The sequence below is a fragment of the Capsicum annuum genome, chromosome 3 (genome assembly GCF_002878395.1).
Source record: "Capsicum annuum cultivar UCD-10X-F1 chromosome 3, UCD10Xv1.1, whole genome shotgun sequence".
Lineage (NCBI taxonomy): Eukaryota > Viridiplantae > Streptophyta > Magnoliopsida > Solanales > Solanaceae > Capsicum > Capsicum annuum.
Genome location: NC_061113.1, coordinates 233,843,697 through 233,858,459, shown reverse-complemented (window position 1 = coordinate 233,858,459; position 14,763 = coordinate 233,843,697). Strand labels below are relative to the sequence as shown.

General features: G+C 27.6%; 1 protein-coding gene across 1 annotated transcript; it reads right to left on the bottom strand.

The window, feature by feature from the left end:
- Window positions 1-416: 416 nt before the first annotated feature.
- On the bottom strand, window positions 417-1,156 carry LOC107862984 (protein RESPONSE TO LOW SULFUR 3-like). Its single transcript, XM_016708722.2, has one exon. It carries the CDS (start codon window positions 1,025-1,027, stop codon window positions 569-571), a length of 459 nt encoding a protein of 152 aa, XP_016564208.1. The 5' UTR covers window positions 1,028-1,156; the 3' UTR covers window positions 417-568.
- Between the last annotated feature and the right edge of the window lie 13,607 nt (window positions 1,157-14,763).

The window sequence follows — 14,763 nt, the reverse complement described above, 5'->3', positions numbered from 1 at the left end:
TATATTTATAATAAAATACAAAATGTAACAAAAGTTACCTAGTTCATCCAAAATACTGGTCTGGGTATATTTAGCCATGAAAAGTTAAAATTTAAAAAAATAAAAAAAGTATTTAATTTTATGTTTTTACCTCTGTACTTCTTCAGAAATAGCGGTATGAACTGCGCACATTTTATGTTCTCCAGACTTCTACTTCGTGGGAATACACTGGGTTTATTGTTGTTGTTGTTGATTGAATTTTATAATTTTAAATTAAAGTTCAACCAAATGTATCAAAATATTTGTGTTATTGAACATGTCACGTGAAAAATTAAAATATTATAAAAAAAGAAAAGATTTATTTTTAAATCAATCTTTTTGTAAATGGAAGAACTTTTTTTTTTTTTTCAGAAATTTAAAAAACACGAAAAGAACGATTTTTACTTCAAATTACTCATTAAAATTCAAATACAACTTTAACTTCTATTCACGACTAAGAACTCTAATTTTCAAACATAATTTTTTTCACCTTCAAAACCAAAAACTACTTCTATTTTTTTTTTAACAGAATTTTCATGGCCAAACGCCATCATTGGGAATTAGGTACGGTAACAGAAGCTGATTGAAGAAGTTTCTGAGCCAAAGAGAGTTGATCCATCAGATTGATGACACGTGTCCTGTAAGCCCGAGCCTGATCAACAGCCTCAGCTTCGAGTTCACCCAGCTGAGAACAAAGCCGCTCCTCCGCCTCCTCTGCCACCTTCAGCCTCTCCCATGTCTTATTCAATTCCGCTCTCATTTTCTCTTCTCTTTCAATGCTCTTCTTCAGTTCCTTCTCCAATTCCTCGTTTCTTCTTCTTAGCACCTCTGCCTCCGGCGCGGAGGAGAAGATATCTCGTCGATGTGCATCGGAAGGAACAGCAATGGTGGAAAACATGGCTACAGTAGTTGTAATTTGAGATAAAGGGGGAGATTGATTAATTGATTTGTGAGTTTGTGATATCCCGTTTAGTGGGAAGAGTTTGTTATATAGACCCAAAATCAACATGTCCAGGTTCAATGTATCTAATAGCCCTTTGTGTGGATATTTTCATCCACAATTATTAGATTCAGGGAAATTTCTATTCTTTTTTTTTTTTTAATTTTTTAAAATTGGAGAGTTTGCTACTCTCTCTTTCGGATTTACTTGAACGTTTTAATTTGACGCGCATATATATATTATGACTTTGTCATGTTACTCACTATGAATTACTCCCCCCGTTTAAAAAAAATATTTATTTATTTATTTTTTTTTTAAAAAATAATATTTATTTTTTTGGGAATACTTTATTTTCAACTTTTCACCCAGCATATTTAGGACCACAAAAGTATTTTAGTACATTTGACACAACTTTAATTTAAGATTATAAAATTTAATTTTTTTTTTCTCAAACTTTGTGTTAAATTAAAATAAATCATTCTTTTTTAAATGGAGGAAGTAATATTTAGTAAGTATAAATATTACAAAATAATTTGAATAATAAATTATTAATGCACAGATTAATACTCTGTGAAAAAAAATATCTTTTTTAACTTGTTAAAAATAATAAATAATAAATAAAAATAAAATTTAAAAAATAATGACGAATAGATTCCAAAGTATTTTGGAGTGCTTTTTTTATTTCATCTTCGCACGAAGTACATGTTAGGCACCTTGTGGGTCCAGCATCACGTGAATTGTTCAACGTATTACCTCATACCATACGAAAATATAGTATTCCTTTCATTCAAATTTATTTGACATTATTTCCTTTTAATTATACTAGAGTTATGAAAAATCGAACCGAATGATAAATTAAACTGATAAAAATATTATTAATTTATTATTATTGAATTATTGAATTAATGATTTTTAATAATTTTATAAAAAAAATTATTATGTTATTGATTCTGTTCGATTTTTTCTTATTGAGTTATTGGATATCATGTCAATTCAAAATCAAACAGATAAATTAAAGTGAGCAGTGAGAATACAATATTTTCCAATTTTGATTTTGTCTTTTTACGCCAATTTTGTAATTTACTTATACAAATTGTCCTTTCCAATGCTAGTGAAGCGATAATGGAATTTTGAAATTACTTTGGATTATGAGTTTAAAATACAAGTGTAATATTTTATAGTGATCAGGTTCTTTCAGAATATATACCTCAAATAACTTTTGAGTTTTTTAACAAGATATTTGAGTTTTGAGCTTTTATTATATGAAAACAACCATTAATGTTTGTAAAGTAGACTGTCGATATTACCTCTTTTGAAATCATGCGATTCTTCTTCAAATCATGTGTGAACATGACATGTTATGTGCCCCAAATTATCCATTGTTTCAGTTGTTCACTTAGCTAGCTACGATTTTAATATGTAAACAAAGTTCGTTGACACACAAATGTAACATTTTTTTAAAAAAAGAATAGAGATGTCAAATTGATGAATTAATCAATTTTGGATTGGAATAAGACGAGTGAATTAATAATAAATAGTATTACACAGAAATTTTTCAGTGTTAATTCGGACATTAACTTTGTTAAAAGTTACAGTAAATTGTTATACAAATTTACTATAATATAAATGAGGTTTTTATTAACAACAACAACAGTCCCAGTGTATTCCCACAAAGTGAGGTCTGGGGAGGGTAAGATATACGCAGTTCATACCACTGCCTCCGCAGAAGTAGAGAGGCTGTTTCCGATAGATCCTCAACTCAAGATAGAAAATGGGGTTTTCATCGTTTAAATTATTTAAAAAATCACAATCAAAAGAAAATTATGACTTTCACGTAAAGTATAAATAGAAAAAGTACCACAACCTTTCTCTAAACGTATAGCGTGAATCGATAAATTTCTACTCTTGTTGGTCCCTTGGTGGATTAGACAATTTTTATGAGAAAATTAAGCATAAAAGATGACAAACAAGATTAGTAAAACAAATACAGTATAATTAAGATAAACAAGATTATTAAGATATAATTAATATAATTATCTAGACACTCAAATTATTCTAATGTATCAGCTAAGCACATGATCAAATATTCCTATAGATATTTCTGACTTAGTTTTTAAAAGATTTCTCCATATGTTTTCAACTGCTCATTAAGTAGATACGTACTTAAAATATGTCACCTCTTTTAATTATATATATCGACTTCAAATGAAACACGTTTAAAGTTTTACGATGTATGAAGAATAATACATATAATTAAAGGAAGTAATATATGTTAAATAATTAACTTATCTATGTAATTTCATTGAGAATACATGTAAAAAAGTCAAATTTCAAATCAAAAGACTTTATCATGTGTTCAGGAATTTAATCAATATATACCACAATTTATATATCTAAATAAAATTTATTGATAAATATAAAAATTGTCGATGTATTAAGTCTGATTTACAAAAAAATTTAATTAATATTTGATGGAAATAGACATGCCTATATTCCCCAAAAATTTGTGCAGAATTTTTTAATCAAATGAACAAGAGACATTGGTGGAAGTTGGAAGCTTTCGTCTTAACCATAAAATAAAAAATTGGAGTAAGATCGTTTTATTATATTAAAATTTTGTGGACCTACTAGTGCTGAAATATTAATTAATTAATTATGATTCCACATTTGCTTTGTACTATAATATCAAAAGAATATACCGCTGCGATACCGTGCACTAATAATGGACTGGAGTTCGAGTCGGCTCGCTAACACCTTACATCTTTTGTCGAATATGTATTACTTTTACTAATATAAATATCGAATAACTGTGTCGATCAAAGCTTCGGATTGGACATAAAATATCAAAAATTAAATTATCAAATCAAATAAAAAATTTAGTAATTGGTATTCGGTAATTCGGTATTTGGTATGATATTTGAGAGTAAAATTTCAATATTTTGATATTCGGGAATGAGTTTGGTGCAAGATATTAATACCGTTTGGTATTCAGTATTTATCGAATATCAAGTTATTATATAAGTATATATATATATATAAAATACGACATGTCTAACTAACCCAATAGACAATAGTATTAGTCATACCAAAGAATCTCTTGAACCTTGGTAATATATTCATAAAAAAGCACAAAAAAGAATACTAAATATGTTTTTATTAAATATACTTTTTGAAGTTTTAAACATAGTTTGTACATTTTCAACTTTAATTTGGTATTACCAAATACCGTATCGAATCGAATTTAATTTAGCGATTACTGAATTATCAAACCGATGTTTAAAAGCATGGTATATGGTATCTACTCTCAAACACCAATTACCGAATTGCCGAACCCAAATATTAAAAATACCAAATCGAATATCAAATATCCACCCCTATTCGGCGCATAAAAAAAAAAGTTGCTAACATAATTGTTTGTGTTGAAATTCAGACCCAATTTTAAAAGTTTTTCGTTTATTTTAGTTAGTGCTAAATCATATTCTTGATGCTTTGCTAACCTTTGTGACAAAAATCTTACTCCTATATTAGCTCTTGATATTTTCCTATATAGAATTAGACACATGTAAGGCAGCTCCAACTCCAAATCAAATAATTTGAACTACACTTGATCACTTGCTTTTTAAAAACTTAAATTAGGGTTTTTTTTTTTTGTTTTTGTCATCACTTGCTTTTAAAAACTTAACTTTGAGTTATTTTTTTTGTCATTTGTAGAAAGCATTAATTAACATTCCATTCATTTCATTTTACTTGGCTCATGTTGACTTGACACATTCTTTAAAAAAAAATTGTAAGTAGAGGTGTCTTTACTAAACTTTTATTAATAATTTTTTTGAAACTCTAGATTTGACTACTGCTATCGTGTATAGTTGATTTAATATTAAGGATGGTATGAAAAATAAGAATAAAACCCTCTTAATTTATAAAAATAGACAAGTTATAAATAAATTGAAAGAACTAATTTTAATCAAAAAAAATTAATTAAAACAAAATGGATGGAGTAATATTTTACTTATTGAAGTGGTGATTACGTTCTTTTGATTTGGCCATCGCCACATTCTTTATCCCAAAAAATAGTGGCAAATCACATCAAAATTCCTATTGGAGATATAAATAGACCAATTAGTTCATGCTATTGCAGTTTCAGCCACCCACCTTCTTTCGTATGATGAAAAAATAAAATAAAATAGAAATAGAAATTAGTGACGTATATGTTTCGTGTTAAACTAAAAAGATAGGAGTATATCGTTTGTAATACCAAAGATATTTTAATTTTCATTAGGCCTGTTAGAGCTCTTAGTTAGATTATAATTTATTTCTATATATATTGTCCTTGTCAAAATTAGTGGATATACTTATTATTCATATATGGATACAGTTAGACAAATATGTTTTATAAGTGTGAATACACTTAATAGGTTCAAACTTTTACCAGGTATGTTATTGTTGTATATAATGTAATTCACTATTATTATTATATTAGTATGCATATATAGTATATATATTTCGCTACAGAGATATTTCCTTCATTTCATATTAGGTAAATTGTTGAGGTATATGACACACCCTTAAGAAACTAGTTTAACCGCACGTGCCTCGCACGTATAACCTTTGATTTTTTAAAATTAAACAATTTTGTCTATTACGAAGATGTTTAATGAAGTGCAAAAAGTTCAAATCACTTCTCAAGATCCTTTGTAATTTAATATAATAATGTAAACATTACATATAATTTATTGTAAGCATGTATATATTTTACCACTAGAAGTTTCAAATAGGCGTCGCGATTTGAACCATATTTGTAGTATGATTTTTTTTTATATATATTTAAAATTCTTTTCTTATTTTTAAAAGTTAAATCTTTAGAAAACCTTTGATTACTTATTTAAAACTATTTAAAACTTTTAAAAAATTGGTACTTCTTATATTTTTCTTATCCTAACACTCACATTTATTTCTAGATTTTTTGGTTTTTTTTTTTAAATCAACTTTAATTGATTTAGAATTCTTAAAATAATGAAAAATGTATTAGTTGACATTAATTTTGATGACTTCTAATAAGGGAATGTTTTACTATAAAATATTTAATTAATTTTTAACTTGTAAATATTAGGAAATAGTGAAAAGACGGTTTTCTAAAGCGGAGGCTTTTAATGAAGGACAAAAAGTTCAAACAATATTTATAAGACCCTTAACATTTTTAATATATTATACATTATAGATATAGATTATAGATAAATTAAGGACATAAATTGTAGCCTATTTTAAAAATTATCATTCTAGTTATTCTTAAATTATCTCCTAAAAAAATATGAATTATTTAAATACCTCATTAAATGAAGAAGTAAATATGTAAAAGAGTTCTAAAAATTATCTTGGATTTTGAAAAAATCACTTATTTTGAACTATAAAAAGAATGTCAACAATTCACTTAATATGGAATGAATAAAGTATTATATATGCACAAATAAAATGTATTTCACTATTATTATGTATAAAAATACAGTGTATTCCACTATATTTTAAAACCAAAAGGCTTCTTTATTTCAAAATTAAGAAAAAAATTTCACAATTTGTTTATAAATCTAGACACAAATAAAATTGTATATGCTACAATAGAAACTTCTTCTTACACACTGTTAAGAAATACAATAAAAGGTAATTTACATAAATCCCGGAATGTTTAAGGGTTATAATACTTCATCCCAATAATTTGTTGAATTACAGCATATCCCAAATTTCTAAATTTGTGATACATATTTTGTCTTGATACTTTTTTTTTTTAATTTTTAGCCTTGATATATATGCATTGTGATATATTTTTAATTTAGTGGTTAGTTAAATGAGGAAATAACTAATTTTCAATGATTACGGGGAGTAAAATTAGGCACAAATCGTGAAAATGATACATCTAATTTAGGATGTACCACAATGACACATCTGGTTCCAGATGTATCACAATGATACATTTTGTAAAATTTCTCACTAACCATTAAAATTTAATCTCACACCAAAATAAATAATTTACATTTGTCAAACATATGTTAAGTGTATCAAACATTTATAAATAAATTTAAAAAATGAATCACTGTCTCGAAGTATATGTCATATTATCACCAGTATTGACTTGACTTGACATGCCATATGCATTGTGTCATATGTATCACCAGTATATGTCATCTGCATTGTGATACATTTATAATTTAGTGGTTAGTTAAATAAGGAAATAACTGATTTTCAATTATTACAGGGAGTAAAATTAGGCACAAATTATGGAAATGATATATCTGGTTCCAGATGTATAACAACGATACGTCTGGTTCCAAATGTATCACAATGATACGTTTGGTTCCACATGTATCACAATGATACATTTCGTAAAATTACTCACTAACCATTAAAAATTCAATCTCACACCAAAATAAATAATTTTCATCTATCAAATATATGTTAAATGTATCAAACATTTATAAATAAATTAAAAGTATGAATCACCATCACAAAGTATATGTAACTATCGTATTATTCGATTTCTCCTCTTTTTCTTAATGGGTACTAATTTAAAAGTTGAAAAAGAATTCAAAATTGATAAAAGAAAAGTGATAAAAAGATTTAAAAAATAATGACATTGGTGAAGAAGTTGTGGTAAAGGAGATGAAAGTTGTATCAATTGATGATAATTTGGGAGAGATTTTAGGGGATGAAATATTTGAAAAAAAAATCTTCAAAGAAAAATAGATTGTATGCATTAATTGTGGAGTAAGAGTAGGGTGAGGGGTTTTATTCATATGTATCAGAGTGAAATATAAAATTCAGAATTTTAAATAATTGTTTAAAAAGTAAGGAATTATGGGTAGTAAAATCTCTTAGGTTTGTGATTTTATGTAATTTATCCTACAGTAAAAACTAGTAAAAATTACATATATAACCACATGTTTACTAGTATTTATTAAAAATTCCAACTATTTTTAAAATTTCATTAAATCCCAACATTTAGCCTTTGAAGATACATATAACCTAAGTTAGATATGTCCTACAAATACATATATTAGGTAAACTAATTAGCATGTTTTAAGGGATGTAACAACTAAACTAGCATTAATATAACAATTAACCTAACTAATTATGGTAAAAACTAAATAATATCCCACAATATATGGTAATTAGTTTGTTATTCCACCATTTTAAATAAGAATCTTTCCATAATCAGTTTTCAGATTGCAAAAAGTTTATTCGTTCCATCAAAAAAAATTCATTTGACCTTTTTTTTTTTATTTCTTGATTTTCTTTGAGTAGTTGCAATGAATATTTTAGTGTTGTTACGTCATTCCAATGTTTGGATTAACGATATAATGTACGAGGGCTATAAGAGTGATCGAATCGTGGTTAGTGAATATGTATATTACGATAAATTGATTAATGATACTGCTATAATACAAGAACAAAATTGCCATCGGTTGTGTTATCTTGTACTTTTCTAATTGTGTCAACATGTACTGCTCTTACTATAGCTTTAAGTTTTGTTGTTTGAACTCTCCAAAAATGTTGCCACACATGTGTCAGAATCTTGAAAAATATTTTACTTTGAAGGATCCTACACATACCCGACGATATTTTTGAATAATCCAAGCTACATAAGTTTTAAAGTAACATACACAAGACCTGCGACTATAATATGCCCCTTTTTATTTTTTTTTTGTGAATTATGCATACTGGAAGTTATAATTGTATCGAGCCAACTTACACACTTTGACTATTGAAAGTCTTTTTATCTGTTTGTCTTTTGGATAATCATTATATCAAGGCTCGTTTGCAGGCACCTCGACTATCAAAAAGTCTTTGTATATATTTTTTTTATAACAGTAATGTCCGATCAACTTGTGCAGCTCGACTACCAAAGAGTCTTTGTATTTGTTATATGAGGTTGATAGTATACTTATTTGTTCTTTGTAATGCACTCATGGTTGGATTTTACATATACAAAATTGCCACTTGAGGAAACCATTTCCCACTTAAGACTGAGTAATTATCATATGATTATTTATCTCGGATTTTAATTTCATTTTGTATGTATTGAGTATATGTGAATTCTTAAGAATTGTTTTATACAGGCGGCCGAGATTATACTTGTTTGTCAATTTTTTTGAATGCAATGGGATTGCTTTCATGAGTTTGAATTCTAGTTTTGTGATATGGACACTTGACTTTGATTTCACTGTATATCAAACTAACAAATCAATTATTGAATGATGCTCGGACCAACCTGCACGCACCTTGACTGTGATACTAGGCACTGTACCTATGTTGCATCAATCTGTCAAATAATTTATGAGATCATGACTGAGCAACTACTTTGTAAAAAATAAAAACAAGCAGATGCTTCTAGATACACAACTTAGTAAGGATACATTTAGGTAATGTCATCCTACAGATACATGTAGTTGGTAAATTAATTTGCTTAAATCAAGAGATGTAACAACTAAATCTCCATTAATGTAGCAATTAACCTAACTAATAATGGTAAAGGATCAATAAAATCTCACATAAACAGATAATTTATTTCTTATTTCATATTTTTAAATAAAAAAATTTCCATTATCAATTTTCAAATAGAACAACTTTTAATTTATTTATTTTTATTCTGTTTGACATACTTGCACATTAAAAATCTTAGGTACTTTCTTAAGAAACAGTGAATATAATAACTATTTCAATTTAACAAATTCACATGAAAAAAGTTAGATGAACGATGTATGATGGAAAAGTCAATAGATTGTACAAGTCAATGTTACGAAATTAATAATAGATACAAGCTTAATAGATTGTATCTCTTGTTAAATATATATTGTGCACAATGTAAAGCCTTTGTACTATAAATACGTGAATTACTTATCTGTATATATTTATTAAAACAGATACAGAATAATTTATTTGAGATACAAAATAACTAATATGTATCTCACGTAACGTAGCAAAAAAATATAAAAGCATTTCTATGTAACATATAACTAAAACGTATATCAAAACGATAATATATCAGAAACTGCAATAGCCATATGTAAATAACCTTGATATTGCAAAACTAGTTTATAATCAAAAGAACTAATGTATGTTTTTGTACACATTTCAAAATAACCAACAGTTGAAGCATCTACTAACATCATCCAATCTTTTAATTTACAATAAAAAACAACTACTCAACATTCAGAACACGATCTTTTACTGTTGGTGTGAAGTTGCTCCTTGGTCTCGGTGGGTCATTATTCTCACTAAAGTATCCATTCTCAGCCTTTAGAGACCACTACTTGCACAAAAGTGTTGCATATCTCAAATGATGGTATTGAGCATCAATACCCGAAGATGGTTTGCCTAATCCCTCGCTCAGATACTCGGCAAACATAGCTACAAAAAAAATCACAATCCCTGCATAGTGATTACTAATTGAATTAAAACACATATATGCTTGTAACTGATAACCATAGATACAAATTGTATCAAATAAAGAAAATAACAAGAGATACATACACTTGTATTAAGATAGCTTTAATAGAGACATACACCTACATTAATAAAAAACATAGATACAAATTGTATAAAATGAATCTGTTGTTTAAACCTGTGTTTTACATTTACAAAGTTGTATAAAAATTGCATAGATACATACACCTGCATTAGCATAGAATCATAGATACAAAAATATATAAAATGTATTTGTTGTTTTACGCCTTCAAAATTGTATAAAGTTTTCATAGATACATACTCCAACATTAACACATAATCATAGATACAAATTGTATAAAATGTACTCTATTGTTTTACGCCTACAAATTGTATAAAAATATCATAGATACATATACCTACATTAAACATAACTATAGATACAAAATATATAAAATGTATCTGATTTTTTACAAAAAAAAAGTATATTTGGTAAATACATAAACACAACACTAAAGATACAAGATTTTGAAAAGTATCATGTAAGTAGAAATATGTATCTTGGCATAATGTTGCGCATATCTAAACATGCAAAAACCTTTGGAAGCACATCTCTGGAAGCAACTTTTTCAACTCTTCTTCTTTTGGCATCAACTTTAACACCAAGACTATTAGATCTTAGAAACGATCACTTTTTTTTTTTTGCAGTCTTTTTTGCATGCTTTTCACACGATTTCTTCATCACAGATGAATCGTTTTTGTGCTTGGATCTATTTTCATTAAAACCATCAGAATCCTGCTCAAAAATATCAAAAATAAAGTTTACAACTTGTTGATATTAATTGATATTGTCTAATTAAGATATTCCCAAACTAAAAAACGGTACCGAAACTTTATTCATTATGTAAATTCAAATGATATAGACTGAAAAAATGTAAATCAAAGACTTATTGAACAATGAAATCGAAAAAAACTTTGTAGAAAGTAGTATCAAAGAATCAATTTTGATAGAAAGCATAAAATATGATAATAAGAAAGTGAATATGATTTTAGAGGGAAATTTTACCTTAATTCAAATTTTGAAATCGATAAAAAAAATTTGATGAAAACCGCAACCTGCAACCCTAAATACGGCGTGGAATGAAGAGGCAAGCTGTGATAAATTTGGTAAAGTAAAGAACGGCAAAAGGGAGTTTTAATATATATCTTCACTTTTTTTCAAATAAAGGTAGAAGTAGTAAATATTGAAATATTTGTAAATTTTTAGAAGTGAAGGAATTTTTAATAGTTTTGAAACTTAAGTTGTTGATTTATGAATTTTTTCCTAAAAACTAACTTATCCATAAGTTGGGCTGAATTGACTAAATTCAGGCAAGCAAGAGGCCCATCAAGTGATGGTACATAAGCCCATCTCCAGCTTTACTTTTTCAGTTGATATACTCATCGGTTAAACAATAGTACCTTATTTGTTTCATTTTATTGTGTCTAAATTTGATTATGTAAGTAATTTAAAAAGATTTTAAAATCCTGTGATCTTAATATAAGAATGTCATGATGTCATTTCTACTAAGAATGTCTCTAAAGGTAAAATGAAAGCATTGTAATTAGAACCTTACTAATCATGAAGAGGCTTTTTAATCAGAATCTACAATATATTAAAGGGATGATTTTAAATATGTATAATAAAGTAATTAGTTTACAAAATATTTAGCCATATTTTTTTAACAAAAAAAGCCAAAAAATGTACTAGCCACAAAAAAATTGACGCATGTGTATGTGGTGTATATGTAATGTATCGATACTGTATAAAAGTTATGTAATGTATTGTTATTATATCAGAGTTGTATAAATATGTATAGATATTGTATGGGGTATAGACATGTATCGATATCATATATATAGTTATGTCACGTATAATATTGTATAAATGTGTATCTGTTATAAATGTATTTACATTATAGCGAATGTCTATCAAGATCTAATAAGATCTAGTTGATATCTATCAGGATTTGATGTATTTGTCTTTCAGTGTAAAACTAGGGGCAAATTTTCCTAATAAAATGAAGGGCTTCCTTCATTGTAAATCATCCTTCAAGAGAAGAAATAAGAATCACCCTCTCTATTCTCTCTACTCTTCTTCTTTATTCTTTATTAGTTTATAACATATTATCAGCACGAGACTCTGTCAAACAAGGTGAGATTATAAATCGGAAGAATTTCAAGGTTAGTAATTCTTTATGTTATCTTTCTTTTGCTACTACTAATATAATTATTATTGAATTTGAGGAAAAATAATTGGTTTGGAACTATTTATATTTTAAATTTATTCCTCAAGAACAATATTATCAAAAAGGATGATAATATGTTGGGTTCAAGTCCCATCGATTCATGCCTAAGACGCTTTTATATGGATAAGATGTTGAGTTTGAATCTTAATACACCATATTGATGATATTATGATGGCTAAGGCAAAATAATGGATGTTTAATGAAAAGTCATGAAATTCGATCCATTGAATATGCTCAATTCCATGAAGTGAATGTGGTAGCAATATGTGATAAATCTGAAATATGACAACTTACTTCATTCTTGAGGTATATGTGGTAGCAGTACATAATATGTCTGAAAGAAGACAAGTGCTTGAATGCACGAATATATGCGTGGAGGGACAATATGATAATGATCATTAAAAATGATGATATTTTCACACTTATATGATTATAAGATATACTAGAGAAATTTTTTTTACATCATGTGTATGCCTCGATTTGCTCCTAAAGTAGCAAAATCTTGAAAGAGGTTATAAGCTATCATAATTTGATAAGCTTAAGGCACGATTATATTCCATTCCCGGGGAATGAAAAACTTATTAATGCAAACATGCACTTGATTGCGATTGTATCACAACTCACCTCCGAAAGAGGTTGAATAATTTTGAAATCTACTTCTGAAGTAGTAAATCTGAAATTTACCAAAGCAAAAACACATATCATGGTAAACTTGGAGTTTACTAGAGTAAAAGTTCATAAGTTGACATGAACGATTGCGATATCCCGAAGATGTGCATACTGAATATTGAACATATATTGAAGAATTAGAAAATTCTTCATAAACTTTAATGTTGCTTGTTCTCGTGATAAGTAGGTTGGACCAACTAATTTTGGAATTGGATCCCTCAAAATCTGAAAAGAATAAAAGGTGAATAAGGGTCCGTTCACCTATCATATGATATGTTGAAAAGAAGCATCAATAAGATGATCACATGTACATTCATGGTCAACCTACGTTTGACATTCATAAAGTTACTTGTTCAATATAAATTGAGCATAATTTTCAGATTGGGTAATCAAGATAATTCATCTTAATGAAGATGGTTTAACATTGGATGCGGCTTCCATAAATATTCGAACCATTACTAATGAAAACAAAGTTTCATGTATTGGTATGAAATATGATAAATTGCATACAATAGCACTTGTATGTATTGGACCAATATATTATGATTATTTCTTTCTTCTCAATTGGTTCAAGGTCAGGAACCAACTATTCCATCTAATAGTTTTGATGTGCGGTATACGATTAATAAATATACCATGATGCACAAAGATGGATTCCTCAAAGAAGATGGAGGATGTATGCTAGTTTTCCTAACATAAGGGGGTATTTATAAGCAGCTCTGAAATATGTTAGGAATTATCATCAAATCCTCATTCAAAAGATAATTCAAGTCAAATGCCGAAAGCATCTCATATTTAGTTGCAAGTGCTCCTATTTTTTGTCCTTAAAGGATAAAGTCTATGCATGCGCGAAGTATGATAGATCAATCGATTCCAAATGAAATAATCTTTGAAAATGATAAGGAGCAAATAATCATGATAAGAAGGCAATGTGATCTTGACGAGCCTACGACATAACACTTCATGAAACCTTATGGGAGATTTAGGTACCTGAAAATAATGAAATAATGAGATCTCAAAATGTTATGTCGCATTGTGAACCGATACAAAATAAGAAATCGCCGACGATATCTTTGATACAATGTTGGCACAATATTGTAAATGATTATGAGGATCAGAATTCTACGTTAATTTAAGCATGTTGACGTAAAAATATTTATCAAGTGACCTAAAAGGTTTTGGTAAGCGTAAAACTTATTTGATTTGCAGTTCAGACACTTGAAGATGTCACACTTGACATGTTGGATATTGTTACTTGACAAACATCCATATGAAAATTCCTAAAGGATTCAAAATGCCTGACGCATATAAAGTTTCTGAAAAGCTTTTTATTATCTTCATAAGATATAATTTGATGATTTGAGTATCATTGAAACTCTTGGAGAGTTTTCAAAAGCAATAGAGTATTTGCTT

Coding starts and splice junctions, on each gene's coding strand:
- LOC107862984 (XM_016708722.2), bottom strand. CDS start 1,027: ATGTTGATTTTGGGTCTATATAACAAACTCTTCCCACTAAACGGGATA.